The sequence below is a fragment of the Drosophila obscura genome, unplaced genomic scaffold (genome assembly GCF_018151105.1).
Source record: "Drosophila obscura isolate BZ-5 IFL unplaced genomic scaffold, ASM1815110v1 contig_58, whole genome shotgun sequence".
NCBI lineage: Eukaryota > Metazoa > Arthropoda > Insecta > Diptera > Drosophilidae > Drosophila > Drosophila obscura.
This window is the reverse complement of record NW_024542848.1, coordinates 3168322-3190326: the sequence shown is the minus strand read 5'-3', so window position 1 is coordinate 3190326 and position 22005 is coordinate 3168322. Positions and strand designations below refer to the sequence as shown.

Genomic DNA, 22005 nt, shown 5'->3' with positions numbered 1-22005 from the left:
AAATACACTTGAAGCAGTGTATCACACGGAGTCTGGAAACAAAGTTTGGTTGCTCTAGCTTTTATAGTCTTTGAGATTCAGGCGACAAACAAGACGGAAAGACAGACATGGCTCTATCGACTCGGCTATTGATGCTGATCAAGAATATATATACTGTATGGGGTCGGAAACGTTTCCTTCTCTGCGTTTGCATACATCCACTTTTACCACAAATCTAATATACCCCTTAACTCTTTTTTGAGTACGGGTATAATAAAAACATGTAAATTACTTTTAAATCCAAGGTAACAAAACTAGGGGGTGTCCCTTTTGAATTTCGAAAAAAAAAAATGTTTGGCCCAGCCTACTGTACCCTAGTAAAATGGCTATATGTGCAAAATTTGTTTTTAATTTTCTTTAAAAGTAATAGCTGCCTGTTTTGTTTTGAATATGCAGTTCTTATCTCTTATGTTTGTGCTCAGCTACTATAAATTCTCGTCTTCTTTGAACTCCATCTGTGGTACCGTTAGCTTAAATAAGAGATCAAAGTCGAGCTATACGTAGAAAACGGTTATATGTGCATTCATGTTTATTCATGTTTTGAGAGTGGCTGTGTTAGCATCGTTTCAGAAAAAGTGACAAGAGGATTGATTTAGTACGTAAATACTCAATTTTGCATCAAACCATCGCAAATATTACATAAAATTGCATTTTTAGTTGAAAATGCCTCGTGGTACTGAATTGTCTGAGGAAGAAAAAGGAAGGATCAAAGGAATGAAAATAGCCGGCATGAAAACTGGTCGAATCGCTTCACTAATGAATCGACATCGAAAAACTATTTCCAAATTTTTAAAAGATCCAGATGATTACCGCATAAATCGTCGCCTTGGTCCAGTGCCAACCATCAGCAACCGGACAAAACGGCACATGCGTCAGTTAGCAACCGAAGACATGATGAGCTGCAACAAAATCAAAGCAGAACTCGGCAACGTGTTAGCCAAATTTTGCACGAAAATTTGAACCTCACATACGAAAACAAAGTTGGCAAACCCCGTTTAACTAAACGGCATAAAGATGCGCGCATGGCTTTTTATGAAAAACACAAGTTCTGGGACGTCGAATTTGAAAATATAATTTTTAGTGATGAAAAAAAATTCAATTTAGACGGTCCAGACGGCCATCATAAATACTGGAGGGATCCGCTTCATCCACGAGCAACTTGTCACAAGCGGAACCATGGCGATGGATCGCTTATGATATGGGCTGCCTTTAGTGCTAAAGGCAAGTCTCCAATATGTTTTGTATCCGGCCGAATGAATGCTGAGCCTTTCCATGGTGACCAATGGACATTCATGTTGCCCGGGCTACAATTGGTTTTTTCGAGACCTACAACATTCCATGGATGAAGTGGCCTGCAATGAGTCCGGACTTAAATCCCATTGAGGATCTGTGGGGCATGCTTGCAGCAAAAGTTTATGCATGTAAAAGGCAGTTCGATACCTTGAAAGATTAAAAAAAAAAAGCTATCCTTGCAGAATGGGCCAAGATTGAACTATCAACTCTACAAAACTTGGCAGGATCAATGCCCCGCAGGCTGCAGAAACTTCAGGAGAATAAGGGCAACTCTATTAATTACACTAGTCAACACGATTTTTCCTCAAGGAACAAAACGAACTTTTTCTTAAAGATTTGGGGCTTAGAAATGGTTTGATGATATTTTTTTTTTTTTATGGCAGAACTTTTTTTTAAAGAATTTTTGAAAACTTTTATTTTTTTTTAAAGCTTTTTTCAGAGGTAACGCTTGTTTTTTTCACATAACTCTAGTATCTTACGTCTGGTTGTAAAGAACTTTGCTATTTTGAAAAGATAATTGACGCAGCTAGAAGTTGATGCCAAACACTTTGTGATTTCAGCTTACGTCTGGGAAATATAAAGCATTGAAATGCAAAAATGATGATTTTTGTGGGGTATTTTTTACGAAATTTTACTTTAAAAACTCAGGAAAGTCGAAAAAAATTATATCTTGTGTTATCTATTTTTTGTGTATAGGTGCGTTAATTTGGCGTCGTTTAAGGTATCGCTCATTAAGATCTATGGAGACAGTTTGAGCTAAAATTCGTTAACCAAACCTAAAATATGGAAAAAATGAACAAAAAATACCTTTTTGAAGGCGGCGGGCCCAACTGCCAATCGGAAAAGGAACGCGATCAGGTACCAAATGTACAACCCTTGCTCGTTTGCTTTGTTCCCAATTGGCAGTTGGTCCGCCGCCTTCAAAAAGGTATTTTTTGTTCATTTTTTCCATTTTTTAGGTTTGGTTAACGAATTTTAGCTCCAAAGTTCTCCATAGATTTTAATGAGCGATACCTTAAACGACGCCAAATTAACGCACCTATACACAAAAAAATAGAGGACACAAGATATAATTTTTTTTCGACTTTTCCTGAGTTTTTAAAGTCAAAATTTCGTAAAAATACCCACAAAAATCATCATTTTTGCATTTCAATGCTTTATATTTCCCAGACGCAAAGCTGAAATCACAAAGTATTTGGGCTCAACTTCTAGCTGTTTTAATTACCTTTTCAAAATAGCAAAGTTCTGTACAACCAGACGTAATATATTAAAGTTATGTGAAAAAAACTATCGCTACCTCTGAAAAAAGCTTAAAAAAAAATACCAGACTTCAAAAATTCTTCAAAAAAAAGTTCTGCCATAGAAAAAAAACCATAATTCTTTAAAAAATTTTAAAGCCCCATATCTATCAGAAAAAGTCGGTTTGGATCCTTGAGGAAAAAAAAGTTCGGTTTTGTCGAGTAGTGTTATTAACAGAGTTCATTTTTCTAAATACTTTTTCCCTGGAAATTTGTTTCGATACAAAATATTTTTTGCTGTTATAACCATTTTCTATGTGAAACATACAAAACTTTTTTTTTGGTATTTAAAAAATGTTAATGGAATTTGTTTATGCCTTTTTGTTTTGTAGTTATATGCAGCTAACCAAATAAAAATATAAAATAAATCAAGAAAATAGGTGTTGAAAAAAAAACGCCATTCAAAGCAGTGCACATATAGCCATTTTACTAAGGTACAGCGTTGGCCCTAGCACGCTGCCTTACGGGACTCCGGCTTCTATCACCTTCACCGTGGAAACTGCTCCGCTCTGTGCGAATTGCAACGTTCTGCCCGTTGAGAAGCTTCCCATAATAACGAACAGCTGGGGGTTTATCAGGTTTTATCTTCGTAAGTAATCCGTCGTGCCAAACTCTGTCGAATGCTTGCTGGATGTCCAGGTACGCTGCTACAACGTACTGCTTCTTGTGGAAGCCAGCCAGGATATGCTCCACCACCCTATGCAGTTGCTCCGAAGTACCATGCCGCAGCCTGAACCCAAATTGGTGATTAGGGATAGCTCGATTTACGGATGGGCTGTCCAATGATATGCGAAGAATGCAGCGCTCCAGGAGCTTCCCAAAAGTGGGGGGTTTAGCATAAAACCGGTAAAGTAAAAAATCTTGATAATTCATAAAACATTACACACGTTAGCCAAATACGCAAATATTATTCGTAGTTTTATTAAAATTTAATTAAATCCATATTCGCACGGACAAAAATTCCTAGGTTAATAATAGTTAAAAATATACCGTTAACCGAGATTGAACCATGTTTCTTGTTTTTATTATACCCGTACTCAAAAAAGAGTTAAGGGGTATATTAGATTTGTGGTAAAAGTGGATGTGTGCAACGCAGAGAAGGAAACGTTTCCGACCCCATAAAGTATATATATTCTTGATCAGCATCAATAGCCGAGTCTATATAGCCATGTCCGTCTGTCCGTCCGTCCGTCTTGATGAGCGCCTGGATCTCAGAGACTATAAGAGCTAGAGAAACCAAATTTGGTTTCCAGACTCATGTGATATCACACTGCTACAAGTGTATTTCAAAATTTCGCCCCGCCCCCTTCCGCCCACACAAAGGACGAAAATCTGTGGAAGGCACAGTTTTAAAGATACGATAAAACTAAACGCAGTATCGTAGAAAATGCCCATACCTACCAGATTGCCGAATCTGAATCAGATCGGATCATAATTATAGCCAGAATGAAGAAATTAATTTTCAGTTGCTTCCCCTCCCCCTCCCGCCCACGACAACGCATCTCATTTTCCTTCTCGCTCGCACATTCTGCCGCGTTCAGTGCGCGAGCAACCCCTAGCGGAGGAGATGTAGAATCTAATTGGAACATGTAAAATCTACATGTTAGATGTAGAATATACATTGTATATGTAGATGTAGATATCATATGTAGCAAAAAAATGTAATATGTAAAATTTTTTTTTTTCTAAAATTCTTAAAAATCATAAGCTCAAAAATGTATATACTGACTGAGTACGGGTATAAGTAGAGTCGCGTCCCCAGAAGCGACTCACACGTTCCTTCTCGTTTTTTTTTTACATTTTGTGGAATACCTTTTCTCAAGAATCCTCTATTTTATAAGAGATAATAGTAATAGAAAACATGGATAAAACCAACAAAAAAAATCAAAGTTAATGAAATTATATGTTAAAACTAGCTGACACGACGAACTTCGTCTCGCCCCAATTTAATACCGTCAGATAAACTTCAGAGTGATAATAAAATACACACAGTTTAAATTTCAATATTTTTATTTAAATGTAATCGAAATCAGCTACTCATTGAAGCCCCTTTTGATTTAATACATTTTTTTTTATCAGGCGCAAGAACAAATAGCGGATGATTTGCCGAGACGTGAACATGCCATATGTATACAACTTGCCAAGTTTAGACCACAAATAATCAAGGAATGGCCTTGTGATTTATAAAGGCGAAGGCAAGACTAATGGGGAACTGAATTCGTTTAAACTCAATTGGGGGCGTTACTAGGGGTTGTGCAATTAGGGTTTATGTAATGTTAGGTTATATTGTAATGTGATTTTTCTTGCCAAAACGTTCGGGAGAGTGTGTTTCATACATATATTTTTTTTAGTTGCCCAGTATTGCGTCGGGTAAGCACAATATCCCGTGTTTCCAAGTTTTCACCAACAATCAGGATTGCAACTTCATCTATGGTTGGAGCTTTAAATGTGCGTTCATGTTCCAGTTGGTCGTTTATCCGCTCTGACCCCCTTTGAAGTCATCGTTTTGCATGTGCTCTAACGCAGTCTGGAACAGACAGACATTGCATGATTTTCATGAAGAAGTTGCTGTATATTTTTCTCTTCCTCTTTTCATTGTTGTGTGGATCTCTTGACGCCGATCCAGTTGCTCATCCATATATCCCATGAAGTATAATTGTAAGAATTTATGTTGAGCATCTTCAAGAGGTTGAATTGATCCAATTCGATGGTGAATCTGACCTTGAATCTGTATAAACACTCTAAACCGACTAAATATATTATACCCGTACTCAAAAAAGAGTTAAGGGATATATTAGATTTGTGGTAAAAGTGGATGTGTGGAACGCAGAGAAGGAAACGTTTCCGACCCCATAAAGTATATATATTCTTGATCAGCATTAATAGCCGGGTCGATATAGCCATGTCTGTCTGTCCGTCTTGTTTGTCGGCTGGATCACTATAAGAGCTAGGGAAATCAAATTTGGTTTCCAGACTCATGTGATATCACACTGCTACAAGTGTATTACAAAATTTCGCCCCGCCCCCTTCCGCCCCCACAAAGGACGAAAATCTGTGGCAGGCACATTTTTAATGATACGATAAAACTAAAAACGCAGTATCGTAGAGAATGCCCATATCTACCAGAATCTAAATCAGATCGGATCATAATTATAGCCAGAATGAAGAAATTAATTTTCAGTTGCTTCCCCTGCCCCATCCTGTCAACGACCAAGAAACTCATTTTCCTTCTCGCTCGCACACTCCGCCGCGTTCAGTGCGCGAGCAACCCCTAGCGGAGGAGATGTAGAATCTAAATGGTACATGTATAATCTACATGTTAGATGTAGAATATACATAATATATGTAGATGTAGATAACAGATGTAGCAAAATAATGTAAAATGTAAAAATTTTTTTTTTTGTAATTTTAAAATTCCAAAAAATCGTATGCTCAAAAATGTATATACTGACTGAGTACGGGTATAAGTAGAGTCGCGTCTCCAGAAGCGACTCGCACGTTCCTTCTCGTTTATTTATTATAAACAGTTTTTAAATCGGACAGGTGATGCTTATTTATATTATATACGAGCAAGTAATGAAAGCCTGGTAGAATCAGTTTTACGCACAGGAATTCCAGGTCTTGTTGAACCTGGACTATGAAATATTCCGACGATCTATTTAAACATCGGAACTTAAAATTAACTAGGTCTCTAACTAAAACTCTCCAGAATGAGAGTGCTGAGCCTACTACGCAGGCCTCTAGCGTTCTGGTAGGAAAAAAATCAGAGGGAGTAAATTTTATGGGTTGGGTGGAAATAAAGCGGGAAGATGAGGTCTGATTTTTATCAGGGAGAGTTATTATCTATTATTTATCTTAGCCTTAAACACTTTCACCCCCACATGCTCCGGGCAAAATTTGCAAGAACAAATGGTTTCAAATTGATCCGGGGAGACACTTAAATTCAATTAAATTTCTCCACCTTTAGGTGTATATTTGATATTATTTGTTCTCATTTAGAAATCTGCCAATTGTTATTTTCTTTCAACTGATTATAAAATAGCTTACCTCACGTTGAAGCTTACGGCGTTCCACTTTTAATTCTGCTTCTGCCTTCTCGGCGGCTTCTGCGGTACTTTTGTATCGAATAACTTGCGTCTCTGAACGTGCTAAGCTCGATTGTAGATTAGCCATTTCTTGTTCAGCCTTTTGTAGCTTATATTTACAGTCTGATATGATTTTGTTTGCTTCCCCTGCGGAATTATACAATGAATTCATCTTAGAAAACAATAATTAATTGTGTGCATACTTTGAGCCTCATAATCGTTGTCTTTACCAAAGGGACCCGGTGACAAAGTGTCACGCACAGCAATTCCTTCGCTTTTATACTCTTTAATAATTTTCTGCAGCTTTTGCACTTCAGATAGTAATTGCTGTTTTTCATCGCAAAATTTTTGTATTCTTACATCTGAAATACAATATATAAATTGGTGCTTTAGTCATTTGATTTACATGACGAAAAAACAACTACCTAAAGAACCCTGAACGGACGCTAACACGTTAGCGTTTTCAACACTGACTAGAGCTCGCTTGGCATCACTGCCATCGGCATTTTCAATTGCAACAATCAGAAGGCCCTGCTCTGCAATCAATGAATCTCGCTCGCTAAGCTGACCTTGAACTAGCTTAAGCTCAAGAGTGGTGCGGTCTAAGTTTCGTTTAATAGCGTTGCAGTCACGCGACTTCTCTTTAAACTCGCGCTGTAGCTGTGCAAATGCCTCATGAATGGTTTCACATTTGTCCTTAAGCAATTTTACTTCGTACGTTTGTGATGCACGGTCATTGTCTAGCTGTGCATTTGTTATCATAGCTTTACGGAAACGTTCTTCGACATCCTAAAAGAAAAATTGCATAATCACAGTATTTAGGTCGAAAAATAAAATTTGGCTACCTACTTTAAGCTCATACTTGAAGTCACGTAAGCTTCTGCCTTCATCCTCCAAAGAATCTTCACTACTGCGTCGGGATGTCGTGGTTCGAGTAATATTTAATATTCCGCCAAAGACGAGACGTGCAGGATGTGATGAGATTGAGTCACTACCAAAACTGGCACTTGAGTTTTGCATATCGAATACACGGTCAGCATTTTGTTCCTGTTCCTTTTGTTGACGTTCAAGCTCTCTCATGCGTATCTCGCGAGCTTCAGCACGGGCTTGGCGACGTGCGGCAAGACGCGCTTCGGCCTATATCGAAATCAAAAATAATATTAAGAGAACAGTATGACAGCACATGTTTTTTTGCTATGTAAACTCTCTCTATTCTAATCAAATAGATCATTAGATGTAAAAGGGATAAACAGAGTAACACAATTTAAATTATAACTTAGCTAGAGGACGTGGTTCCTCTCTTTCTCTATATGTTTTTCCCCTCTCTCATGAGAAGTGCGATCAAAATTGAGATAGATTTCAGAGAGATCACCTCCCCGAATCAAACAAAAAATTAATAAACAGCGATACCAAATTAAAGAGAGATATCATGCGGCAATCATCGGCTCCGGTAAAATTCCGGCACTTACGTATTAAATCTAATAAATGTATATATATAAGCTTGTGTACGCTTATGCAAGCAAAAATTTGAATTTTTGTACGCGCTCAATAAAAAATACATATGTTTTTTGCGATTGTCTCTGACTAACTTGATCCCATTCTTTATATTCTAAAATAAGAAAGTATTTTCAACAAACGTGAAAATTTAACCTATATGAAGTAACAGTGGTGCGCATTATACTTATAAGCGTATCAAAACTGTTGTCCACTGCTAACTTAAGGGTTCAGGTTACAGCTAATTTTAATCTGATCAAGAAATATATCCCATTTATATATTTCAACCATACTGCACTTTTACTCTTTTACTCTGGATATGTACAAAAATATGCAAATATCCATACATTCCAGAATAATTCAAACCTGATTTCATCCTGATACGGTGTTGTGTGCCTTCCTATATCCTACAATCATAATTGAAATTTCGGAAGAGTTATAATCTACATATGGGCAGTCCCATTCTGGCCTTACGTTACATTCGTACGACAAAATTTTCAAAAGAATAATTAAAAAGACAAAATTCGTATAAATAGTAATAGTGAATAGTAATTGGGTAGCTCTTATAAAAAATGGTAATAATCAAGCGTACGGTTTAAAAGATATAGCTAAAATATGACCTGAAGTTTCCTTACATAAAACAGAAGTTGTTTTCGAGGTTGGGGTTCAAAATTACATAACTCTGCGAATTGGGTAGGACTATCTATGTAACAATTTTTTGTGTATATGTAGGCTGCTATTTAAGTTTCTGGCCTTAGGCCTAGTACTCAGATCGAAAAACTGTTTGCTAGCAAACAGATGTCATATTTTTCGAGCGACCAGTGGTGTGACCAGAGGTGTGCACTGCATTCCGAACGGTTACACTGCTCAGACCGCTGCTTGGTTTTGTTTAAAGTTAACAAAATGCACTTCTTCGGCTGGGGCCGCTCTTCCCCATGCATATCCTGGGCTCTCCAATATTTTATTGGCAAGGTAATGTGTCTGACTATCAGCAGCAGCAGATGGCGACGCATCCCGTGCCGACCACCGTGAAGACAAACTGTTTTGAAAGCAATATTTGTTTTATATTTATGAAAATTAATAAAAATATTATATTATAATATCCATATAATTGCCCTTTATATAATGCTGCATTAATTAGATTCTATTTGTCTTCATTATTAAAATATTTCATTTGGTTTTTTGTTCTCTTATTGCAATGTTTGCTTCGTGTTTGCTGGCAAAAGATATCAAATTGATATCTTTTTCGAGGTTGGTCGAAAAAAAACAAAAAAAAACAAGCAAATACTTCGGATACTTTTCCAGTATATTCCGACCTTTTTGTTTTTCGATCTGAGTACTGCCTTTCGTACAGAGCCTAGAAAACAGTTTTTGCCGTAAAAAATTTCTTATCGGTTTCATACGAATATCAACCCTGATTCTGTTCGCGAGGTGTTTTTTTCGATCTGAGTACTAGGCTTAACTATGAAAAACACAACTTAGCCGTCTGAAAATACACTACTGGTCAAAATAATAAGTACAGAGGCATCCTGCTGATTTTTTATGAAATATCTCGAATGTTTTTTAATTTACGACTGCTAATTGTTTATATTTTTAAAGATTACAGTTTTGCCAAACATTTGTGCTGGATGTGCATTTTTGGTGTGGTCAAAATAATAAGTACACTGGAGGTATTTATGAATTTTTAAGGATTTGATTGGGATTTGGTTAAAGGATTGTTGGTTTTTATTGACTCCTTGCATATTGAAGTACATGAGAGTTTAACAAATTTCCCTATATGGGCCGAAAAAGCATTGTTCTGCTGAAGAAATGAAGATTGTCTTGAATCTCAAAAATAAGGGAAAAGTCTTCGGGAAATTGCGAAAAGTCTTTGACGATCGGTATACTTTGATCAGAATGCCTTAAATTTAAGATTTCTTACTGAAAATCGAAGAAAGAAAAAGAAATCTTCACAAACAAGGAACACCCGCATCGCCAGTCTTGCAAAAAATTATGCGTTCATGTCTTACAAAGCCAATTCCGCTCAAATTGGTAATGAAATATCATCTCAGACCGTTCTTTGTAGACGTCAATATCACTACTCGACAAAATTGAACTTTTTTTAGGCTGTGAACCAAAATTACTTTTTCTGATGGATTTCCGGATTTAACATTTTTTTTAGTACTTTATTATTTTTTTTATGGTGTCATTTTTTTTTTAAAGACTTTTTTAAAATCTAGTATTTTTTCATGTTTTTTTTCAGAGGTAGTGCTTCTATTTTTCCCATAACTTAAGTATCTTATATCTGGTTGCATAGAACTTTGCAGTTCTGAAAAGCTGACAAATGCAACTATAAATCGTACCCAGACGCTTTGTATTAAGATATTTAGACTAAGATTATTAAGATATTAAGCTTTCAAATTCAAATTTCATCCTTTTTTGCGGTATTTTTTTTTTCGAAATTTTGACTTTAAAAACTCGGGAAAAGTCGAAAGAAAAATAATTCTTAGCCAACATTTTTAGTTTTAGATAGACGCATTAATTAGGCGTCGTTTAGGATATTGTTCATTTAAATCGATGGAGACGGTGGAGCTATAATTCGTTAACCAAACCTAAAACATGAAAAAATAGACAAAGCTGCACCTACAAAGTGTCTGGGCCGGATTTATAGCTGCATGTGACAGTAACTGTGGGGACATCATCAGCAGCAAGCAGGCCCACACTGAGAGCACTCACAGCGGTGCCGACAGTGATGGATGAAGTAACTGCTTCATTGTTATTCGGTGTAAGAATCACCGGCGAGACTATGGCGGATTGACTAACGGAGCGGCATGACTGCTCGGAGTAGCAAACAATTCCGATGTATGTAGATGAGAAGCAGGCGTTCCAACTCCAATAGGTTGCAAGAGGCTGTTCTTATCGGTATGAGCGATTTTCCGTGTAGGAAATTCAATAGAGTTTGAGGCCAAGGAATTGGGTTTCCAGGGTCAGGAAAGAGCGATAAATTGCTTCCGGACATCCTGCAAACCAGTACGGCAGGCCAAAAATGACCAAGTCAGACCCATACGTTTTGAGATGAGATCGTGTAGCCGTCCAAAATTACCACCACCAGCACATTTTATATGGGCGACATTGTCGCATAGCCAGCAACTAAGGAATGAATCGCCGAATACGTTGCCACCGAATTCGCATTTCTTTGCACTGCAGACAAAAGCCATTTTTGACAGCAGTTGAATCACTGTGCTGGAACAAAAACGCAAAGTGGGAGCACAAGCGATAAAAAAAAACAGGCAGCAGAGCGAGCGACGATCAGCAGCAGCGGCAGACGACCCAGCAAAGTGACGAAAACAAACGGTGAAGCTCACGAAACAGAGACACCGAGAGAACAATTCAAGAAGATGCAGATGCAGGCGAAGTCTAGAGAGAGTGAGAGCAAAAGAGCTTGCTCTCCAGAGCGTGTGTTGATATGCGATGCAAAAGCACTAACGAATTGGTTGCGCAAGTCTGTTTCACGTTCGGAATATGAAGTTTATTTTAACTCAATTTTAAAATAGCGAAACATAGATAACACAAGTCGACACGACATTTCCGCTGTGGCCCAAAATGACTTTTTCTGATAAATTTCTGAATTTAAAAATTGTTTAAAGAATAATGGTTTTTTATACGCGTACTCAAAAAAGAGTTAAGGGGTATATTGGATTTGTGGTAAAAGTGGACAGGAGTGGGAGAACAGCTTGACTTCAAAAATTTGCCGCTTTGGTCCGACTTTGAAAAAGTTTTAAATCGTCGATACCAGCATTTGTCTGCAGAAGAGTCGACAAAGCCAAGGCACGAAAAAGCCAACCCAACTGCACGACATTTTCACGTCTCTCGGCTATGCAAAGGTTCGAGTTCACAAAGTCTGCCTCCTTATGTATTAATTGTCTGCAAATGGGTCACACTGTTGTAAGATGCAAGGTAGCCAAATGTCGAGCTTATGCCCGCTCACATCACGCATTGTTGCATCGATACACAGTGACTGATAATAGTCTCGCGTTGCCGCCACCCCCAGAGAGTTCTTCTCCTCCCTTAAATCAGGATCACCCTTGCACCTCTCATGCTCTGCATGCGACTTCGTTGGACGGGGTGATTTTGGCTACGTCGACCGTACGTTTCAGAACGCACGAGGAGAAACGAGTAAGTCGATTCTGGGGACGCGACTCTACTTATACCCGTACTCAGTCAGTATATACATTTTTGAGCTTATGATTTTTTAGAATTTTAGAATTAAAAAAAAAAATGTACATTTTACATTTTTTAGCTACATCTGTTATCTACGTCTACATATATTATGTATATTCTACATCTAACATGTAGATTGTTCATCTACCATTTAGATTCCACATCTTCTAAGCTAGAGGGCGTTCGCGCACTGAACGCGGAAGAGTGTGTGAGCGAGAAAGAGAATGAGTGGCGGATCTCTTGCTGGTGGAGGCGGAGGAAGCAACTGAAAATTAATTTCTTCATTCTGGCTATAATTATGATCCGATCTGATTCAGATTCGGCAATCTGGTAGATACGGTCATTCTCTACGATACTGCCTTTTCAGTTTTATAGTATCTTTAAAATTGTGCCTGCCACAGATTTTCGTCCTTTGTGGTGGCGGAAGGGGGCGGCGCGAAATTTTAAAATACACTTGAAGCAGTGTATCACACGGAGTCTGGAAACAAAGTTTGGTTGCTCTAGCTTTTATAGTCTTTGAGATTCAGGCGACAAACAAGACGGAAAGACGGACAGACAGACATGGCTCTATCGACTCGGCTATTGATGCTGATCAAGAATATATATACTGTATGGGGTCGGAAACGTTTCCTTCTCTGCGTTACACACATCCACTTTTACCACAACTCTAATATACCCCTTAACTCTTTTTGAGTACGGGTATAAAAAGAGCACAAGCTCAATTGCACTGGTAATGGTTTAAAATTCATGTCAATGCATCATTAAGTCATCTATTTTTTTTCCTTTTGCAATTACGATTTGTTTAGTTATATAAAAAGCCGTTTAGCTAAATTGGGCTGCCACAGCTGTTAAGATGAATTCAATTTTTGTTTTTGACCTGACCAATTTTATCACATCTAAGTCAGTATATAAATTTGTGAGCTTATGATTTATGTGAAATTTTAAAATATTTTATATTTCACATTTGGCTAAATCTGTCATATACATCTACAATGTCGATTACACAGCTAAAATGTAGATTCGCATCTTCTCCGCTAAGGTCGCACATTGCACAGGGCAGAGTGTGTGCGAGCGAGGACGAAAATAAGTAGTGTCACTGATAGGAAGTGGGGGTAGCAACTGAAAACTAATTTCTTCATTCTGGCTATAATGTTGATCAGATTTTATCCAGATTCGGAATTCTGGTAGATATGTGCTCTTTTAGTTTTCTCGTATCTTCCAAATTGGGGCTGCCGGAGCCAATGCTACACTTGTAGCAGTGTGATATTCGTTCGGGTGGCTCCTTAGTTTGGTCAAGTATCTTGTGGCTTGTTCCTTAAAAATGTCACCGACTGAGGGGACTCTATTACGGATATACCATTCAACACCACAGATATTTCGGAGGGTCTTGTTCTGAAACACCCTGATCCTGTCCAGGTTCGTTTTCGCTGCGATACCATAGATCTGGATGCCATACCTCCATACAGGCGCCAGGATTACCTTATATATGCGGATCTTGTTGGCCAGGCTGAGCTTTTTGTTAGGCTTAAGAAGCCAGTAGAGTTTTCTAGCCTTGCTTTCCAAGGCGCTTTTTACCATCCTTGTGTGGCTGGCAAAGATCAGGCGGTGTGCAGCGTGATTCCCAGGTACTTATGTTCCTTCCGCTGCTCCAACAGCTCGCCATGAAGAAATACCCCAGGGCACATTCCTTTCCTAAGCGTGTGTGTCACTACCACACACTTCTCAGGGTTTACACTGATATTCTCAATTCTCAGTTTCCCAGTATTCTCAGTTCTCAAACCTTTCAAGGTACCGCTGGAGGTTGTCCGTGGCGTCGTAAGCGCAGTTGGCCCTTGACAGGACTGCCGTGTCGACGGCAAATGTGGCAAGTTTCACATCGATTCGCTGGGACGTATTATTAACGCTGTTCTTAGGCATATCGTGCGTGAAAAGGCTTTACAGTAGGCTGGGCCAAAATTTGTTTTTTTTTTTTTTTTTTTTTTTTTAACTTGTTCGCAAAAACTTAAGCAGGTTTTTTACTGCCAATAACTGACTAATGACGATATGAATATTTATGCAATGCAATAAATTTCACCAATTATCCAACTCATTCAGCAAAAAAATTTTGTTTGAATTTTCTTGATTACAATTTTTTGTAAAATTACGTAGCAACCTCCAAAAAATTAAAAAAAAAAAAATAATAAAAACATGTAAATTACTATTAAATCCAAGGTAACAAAACAAGGGGGTGTCCCGTTTTAATTTCGAAAAAAAAAAAATATGCCCAGCCTAAGGAAGCAACTGAAAATTAATTTCTTCATACTGGCTATGATTATGAACCGATGATTCAGATGCGGCAATCTGGTAGATATGGTCATTCTCTACGATACTGCGTTTTCAGTTTTATAGCATCTTTAAAATTGTGATTTCACAGATCCCCATATATACTTTATGGGGTCGGAAACTTTTCCTTATCTGCGTACTTTTTGAGTACGGGTATAAAAACTATAGGCCCTGTTGTGGACGCACTGAGAAATCCAATTAAAATTAAAGGAAATCACCACAAATAACGAGAAACTGAAAGTTTTTTTATTTTAAGAGCCTGCGGGCATTAAGAACAAACGAGAAGGAACGTGTACTCGTACCCGTACTCAGTCAGTATATGGGCATTTCTCTGAAGTCCGAACGGGACATTCGTACGCATTTAAAGTGGTATAAAGGACACAATAAGACGGATTTTCAAAATCGTTTTAGCTTTATGATACACCTCGAGATTTTGTCAAAAAACCGAGCCATTCGCACGGGACAAATATGGAAGTGATTTTCGCGGCGATCTATTCAAACTCAGTTGAGGCCATATGTTGATGCAAATTTCTTTACATGTTGTTCATGGATGTCTCTTTATAATGGTTATAATTATACGCAAACATAATTTAAATTTTTTTTAAAACTTAATTAAGACCATATTCGAACGGGACATGTCGCACGGGACAAAAATTCCTTGATTAATAACATTTAAAAATAGACCATTAGCCGGGATTAAAGAATTTTTCTCGTATTTTTTTAAGATAGTCCAATACGTTAGAAATATTATGGGAAAAACCTTTCCCAAGAATGCACTTTTTTATATGAGATAAACGTAATAGAAAATATGGCTAAAGCAAACAAAAATACCAAAAGAGTAAATTTTGTGCTTATTTGAATAGGTTTTCACACCAAAGTTATTGAAATTTAATGTCAATTGGGTAAATTAGTTGTCGTTCATTAAATTTATACTATAATATCGCAACATAATTATATGGAAATGTGTTTTTATAGACATTACATTTTTTGTCTCGGTGGACCTCGTCAGAGAAATGCCCATATGCCATATGATTTTTTAGAATTTTATTTTTTTTGCTACATCTGTTATCTACATCTACATCCACAATGTACCACAGATTTTCGTCCTTTGTAGGGGCGGAAGGGCGCGGAGCGAAATTTTGAAATACACTTTTAGCAGTGTAATATCACATTAGTCTGGAAACCAAATTTGGTTACCCTAGCTCTTATAGTCTCTGAGATCCAGCCGACAAACAAGACGGACGGACGGACAGACATACATGGCTCTATCGACTCGGCTATTGATGCTGATCAAGAATATATATACTGTATGGGGTCGGAAAGGTTTCCTTCTCTGCGTTGCACACATCCACTTTTACCACAAATACAATTTACCCCTTAACTCTTTTTGGAGTACGGGTATAAAAACGGTGAGCACATTTTGGCCAGAGCTCTCCTTCACTCTGTATCCCAAACAAACTTCATCACGGAAGACCTCGCCCACCGCTTACAGATCCGTAGAAAGGAGTCGTGTATTACCTTGCTTGGCATTGGTGAATCCAATACACACTGTGGTGAAGTCGCTCCTTTGATTTTTGGATCCTGAAATCCATTTCAGGTTATCACCCTGACCAGTCGTTAATGTATCTGACAGAAAAGAATAGACTTGCTGATTGGAGCTGAATCATTCTTTGAATTATTAGAAGTTGGTCAGATTAAGCAGATTATCCCACTCTTCAGAAGACTCCTCTTGGCTGGGTTGTTTACAAAATTTTTGCTTCCCAGATTGCAACAGTTTGAGTTGCAGTGAAAAGTTTTTAGTTCCGCAAAAGTTTTGGTCAGTGGAAGAAGTGCCATCTCCAAAGAAGATCACTTTCGGAAAACGACTCAGGTATTGCCATCAGGTCGGTTTGAAGTAATGCTGCCGTTTAAATCAGATTTAAATTTTTTGGCAACTCGTTCAAAAGAAGATTGTCTCGTGACCCTGAGTTGAAGAAAATGTACTTGGAATTCATGGAAGAGTATCTCTCCTTAGGTCATATGCCGCCAACTGACAATATTGTTCCTTCTATTCCACACTATGTAATGCCTTTAAGTTCTTCTACCAAGATTTGCGTCGTGTTCGACGCTTCGTCGAAGACGTCCTCACAGATTGCCTTGAATGAGATTCTGATGGTCCGACCGACCATTCAAGAGGGATGCTCAACGCTGCTCCGCTTGCATTTGCACAGCTTCGCCCTGACTGCTGATGTGAAAAAAATGTATCGCCAAGTGATGGTGAATAAAGCGGATAGGCAGTTTCAGATCGTAATGTAGAGAAGAGACCCATCTGAGTCCTTTAGATTATACAAGCTTTACACCGTGAATTATGGGACTGGACCAGCCCCCTTTTTGGCTATCCGGTGTTCAAAAAGGTTGAGTGAGTCTGCGAGGTTAAAGCTGCTGATGTTATTGGGTCCGATTTTTACGTTGATGACATGATGACTGGTGCTGCATGCGTAGAGGAGCTAAGGGCAATTAAGTCCTAAGTATCTCAGGTTGTTCAGACCGCAGGGTTTCAATTAGCGAAGTGGTTTACGAACTCACATGAGATCACCGCATCTGAGAGCACAGCGAAGCCCATAATGATCTCGGATTCAGAATCCACTAAGGCGTTAGGAATCTCATGGTTGCCTAAGGAAGATGCCTTTCAGTTTAAAATTGACAATGAAGTCATGGGTCTCCCAAGGGACAAAACGAAGCATACTGTCAGTGAGATCGAAGTTGTTCGACCCCCTTGGATTGTTAAGTACTATCGTCATAAAGGGTAAGATCCTATTGCAGGAACTTTGGCTTAACAAACTAGATTGAGATGAGTCGATTCCGATGCATTTGGAAACAGCATGTTGAAAAATACACTGTCTCAATTGGAAGAGATATCCATACCTCGGTTTGTGTATTCCGATCCGATGTCACCGGTCTAGATACATGCCTTCGCTGACGCCTCCATGAGAGATAATGGAGCGTGCGCCTATATCCGTAGCAGAACTGCAGAAGGTTTAAAAATATCATTGTTGACTTCAAAGTCCAAAGTAGCGCCGCTCAAAACCAAAACGCTCCCACGGCTTGAGTTATGTGCCGCTCACCTTCTCGCGGATCTCTGTCACAGAATCAAGCCCCTATTAGAGGTCCCTATCGAATGAGCTGTTTATTGGTCAGACTCTGAAGTAACTCTTCACTGGATTCGGTCGCGTCCATCTTCGTTGTCGACGTTCGTTTTGAATAGGGTGGCTGAGATTCAGGAGTTGTCAGATGAAGCTACGTGGCGGCATGTCCCTACTAAACAAAACCCAGCCGATATTGTGTCAAGAGGTTGTGACGTCAAGGAAATCGTCCAGTCAATCTGGTTTGAAGGACCCTCATTTCTAAAGGATGAAGAAGAGAACTGGCCTAAAAACCCTCATTTCGAGCCTTCAGAAGATGTTGAGCTGGGGAAGAGGAAGAACGCGGTCGGGCTGACCGCTGCTGTGGAAGCTTCGGATTTAGTAGATGTCATCGAGGGATTCTCGTCACACCTCAAGTTGCTTAGAGCGTTTTGTTATATGTTCCGCTTTACAAGAAAATGTAAGAACCCGAGCATAACGTTTGAAAAAACGGTCTCACCGACCGAGTATGATGAAGCCTTTCGCAAAATTGTTGAAATCATCCAACATCACGGTATCGTGAAGAAATCGAGAAAGTTCGGAAAGGATCTAGAGTTGGTCCTATTCTTCAGCGGTTGAATCCATGAAGACACTGGTACTTGGGCCGCAGACCGGCTCCGTGCTCTCCGCCTGTATTCAATTGGCGGCGTTGATTTTTGTGGACCAGTGGACATTAAAAATTCGAGGAAGGCACTTATATAAATCGTATATTGCTCTTTTTGTTTGTTTTGCATCCAAAACGGTTCAATTAAAAATTCTATCAGACCTGACCACTGACTCATTTTTATTGGCTTTCCAAAGATTCGTTGGGCGCCGCGAATATCCCCAAGTCGTACATTGCGAAAACGCGACGAACTTCGTCGGAGCGAGCCGCCACCTCAGCGCTCTGCGAATGGCGCTCGAGGAGCAGGCGGACGCAGCTCGCGGATTCGCAACAAAAAACGGGTCCGAATTTGCGTTCATACCGCCTCGAGCGCCGCACATGTGAGGACTGTGGGAGGCAGGTGTCAAACCTGCAAATAGCCTACTTCTACGGGCGCTCCTAACCGCAGAAGAGCTTCCCAGTCCGCGACGATATCAAGGCCATAATAAACTTAGGCCGCTAGGAGCCCTCAGCCAGGACCAGGCGAGGCGGCGATGGCGGCGATGGCGACTTGTCTCGTCAGTCAGGCAAACGTTCTAAAAGCGATGGTAACGAGACTATGTCTTGGGGCTACAAATTCGGGGCAAATGGCACCAGCGGAAGACCGACGGCAAGGAAGAAGTGTCTTCGGGGGAGGATCATCGCCACGCACGCAGGGGAGAACGGCATGGTCAGAGTCGTCGACGTAAGGAGTAGCGACGGACGAGTTTTTCGGCGGGCCATCCACAAGTTGGTGCCGCTTCCAATGTTTAGATATATATGTATAATATATAAAATCGTTAAGTGTATCTAATCAAGCGCAAACCTATTTATTTTCGTCCCGCCACAATACAAATTTACGCCACCCACAATTTTCGTTATTTCGTTTATTAGAAAAACTCTTCTTAATTTTCAGTGGCAGGTTTAATGGCAGGTTTTTAAATGCCGTTTGTGAAATTTATTCCAGTTCCGTCGAGGTTTTTAACAATGATGGACTAACATATTTGGAGAGGAGCAAAAGACTGTGTGTAGAGACTGCGATATTCAACACGCTCCAATTTTCAAGATTGAAATATTTATGAGCTTTCTTTTGAAAATAAAGAAATGACTTCTAATATCATTACAAATAACCAAAATAATAAGAAAGTGGTGCGGTAAAAGTTAGTTATACCCTTCAAAAAAATCAGCGAGCGAAGCCAACGAGGGCTTGCTAGTACAGTAAAATTACAAAAATCGAGAGTGAACTATGTGAGTCGCTGCAGTGCACAGTGGTCGATTTTGGCAATAATTAATAACTCAAAAATAAATGAGTAATATTTTGAAAAATATTTTTGTATTTTGGAATAAAAATTAATTAAATTAAATAAATTTTTATTTTTAAATTAAAAAAATTAAAAAATTTTTTTAAACGAGAAGGAACTGATGATTTGCTTCTATGAACGCGGCTCTACGTTTATACCCGTACTCAATCAGTATATAAATTTTTGAGCTTATGATTTATTTGGAATTTTAAAATATTTCACATTTTACATTTTTTTTTACCACATCTTCTACATCTTCTCCGCAAAGGTCGCGCATTGCACAGGGCAGAGTGTGCGAGCGGGAAAAAAGAGAATGAGTAGAAGAGGGTCTCTTGCTGTAGGAGGCGGGGGAAGCAACTGAAAATTAATTTCTTCATTCTGGCTATAATTATGATCCGATCTGATTCAGATTTGGCAATTTGGTAGATATGGTCATTCTCTACGATACTGCGTTTTTAGTTTTCTAGTATCTTCAAAGTTGTGCCTGCCACAAATTTTCGTCCTTTGTGGGGGCGGGCTAAATTTTGAAATACACTTGTAGCAGTGTGATAACACAGCAGTCTGGATACCAATTTGCTTGTTCTAGCTCTCATAGTCTTATATAGAGACAGACGGACAGACAGACATGGCTATATCGACTCGGCTATTGATGCTGATCAAGAATATATATACTTTATGGGGTCGGAAACGTTTCCTTCTCTGCGTTACACATTCACTTTTACCACAAATCTAATATACCCCTTGTTTCTTTTTGTGTACGAGTATAAAATTATTTTTTTTTTTAGTAAAAGAATATTGGTAGAGTTAAAAATTAAAAATTTTGTTTAAGAATTTTAGATTTCTGCGGCACACATATCGGCAAACTTGGAGGCAAAATTACTTAATATTTTTTTATTCGCTTATCAATTATGTAAATGTTCGATATACGGGCCTATCAGTAATTGAGTAAAACAATGGATTCAAATTGCTTTAACTTTTTTTCCTTGCTACACATCGCGAAAAGCGTGATTTTCGACACTGACATATTACCTATAAAATAAAATAAAAATCAATGTATAGCGCCTAGTCACCAGTTATTTCAACATAGTTTGCCGATCTAAGCATTCTTCAATCTTTTTTGTACTTTTATTGATTAAACATACATACAATTTTTTCATGTACGACCTCATTTGATATCGATTAACGATATATCCAAAAATTCATCTCAGGCTAAAATTGAATATTACAAATGTCATAATTTCTATCAAATTTTAAGTAGATTTTTTAACCAAGAATGCTTAGATCAGCATAGTTAAACTTTTATTGATAAAGAAAATTGCACTGCCAATGTAAAAAATAGGGATCGCGAATTCAATCGTGGACCCGCTTCGTTGCAGTACGAATTTCTTGAAGGTCGTTTAAAATAAATTGTTGTACGGCAAAATATCGTTGCTGTGCGCGAAATGATTGAGCAATATTGACATATCACACCGTGATATTGAGGTATCCATGGGCATTATTATGACGACCATTAATAAGATTTACCATGATCACCTCGTGGTTAAAATTACAAAATTTTACAAAAATACGATCGTGGTGCTTCGAAAGCTATGTATAACATCTATACAGTTGACGAGTCATGGATTGAAACAAAATAAATAATCGACGGTATGGATGTTTTAAAGCAAATTAAGAATGATTACAAGCCTGTTTTATAGGCCTTGATTCTGAGTGCCAAAAAAGCGGCGAAAAAAGGTTAAAATGTTTTAAAATATTCTTAAAATATTAAAATATTTATATTCCCGAAAAATAGGTTAAAGTATTTTAAAATAGTTTTTCATATTCCTGGAGAGTTTTCTTAAAAATAATAAAGCCCTTTTCAATAACATTCATATATCCATCCATATATTTTTTATTGAATACATACCATCTACCTGGTCGAAATAACAATTGGGAAACTCACTTATCATAGTAATATTTTTAAATTATTTAAAACTGGTAAGCATTTGTAACGACGCAACAAATTTTTTGAATGTGCTGGTATATCAAGAAATTAACGGCAGGTTACAAGTTCGAATTTTTTATTCGGCGACTTTTTCCCAACCACTATTATGAAATATGTTTTTTTCCTAGTAGGAAATTATTATTGGTACACCATCAAGAAAGTTGTGGTAATTGACTGTTTTTTTCAGTTTTTCGTAAATTAACGTA

At 38.3% G+C, this 22005-nt stretch overlaps 1 protein-coding gene across 5 annotated transcripts in view; it reads right to left on the bottom strand.

Annotated features, from left to right (window-relative positions):
• LOC111080415 (leucine-rich repeat flightless-interacting protein 2) overlaps window positions 1–22005 on the bottom strand; it is a 55454-nt gene that overhangs the window by 21859 nt on the left and 11590 nt on the right. For all 5 annotated transcript variants that reach the window (XM_041595372.1, XM_022376017.2, XM_041595373.1 and 2 more), the window contains exons 3-6: window positions 7565–7852; window positions 7141–7504; window positions 6919–7077; window positions 6678–6862 (exon numbers count right to left, since the gene is read on the bottom strand). In XM_041595372.1, the coding sequence (XP_041451306.1) occupies window positions 6678–6862; window positions 6919–7077; window positions 7141–7504; window positions 7565–7852 (996 nt within the window). The remainder of the gene's footprint in view (window positions 1–6677; window positions 6863–6918; window positions 7078–7140; window positions 7505–7564; window positions 7853–22005) is intronic.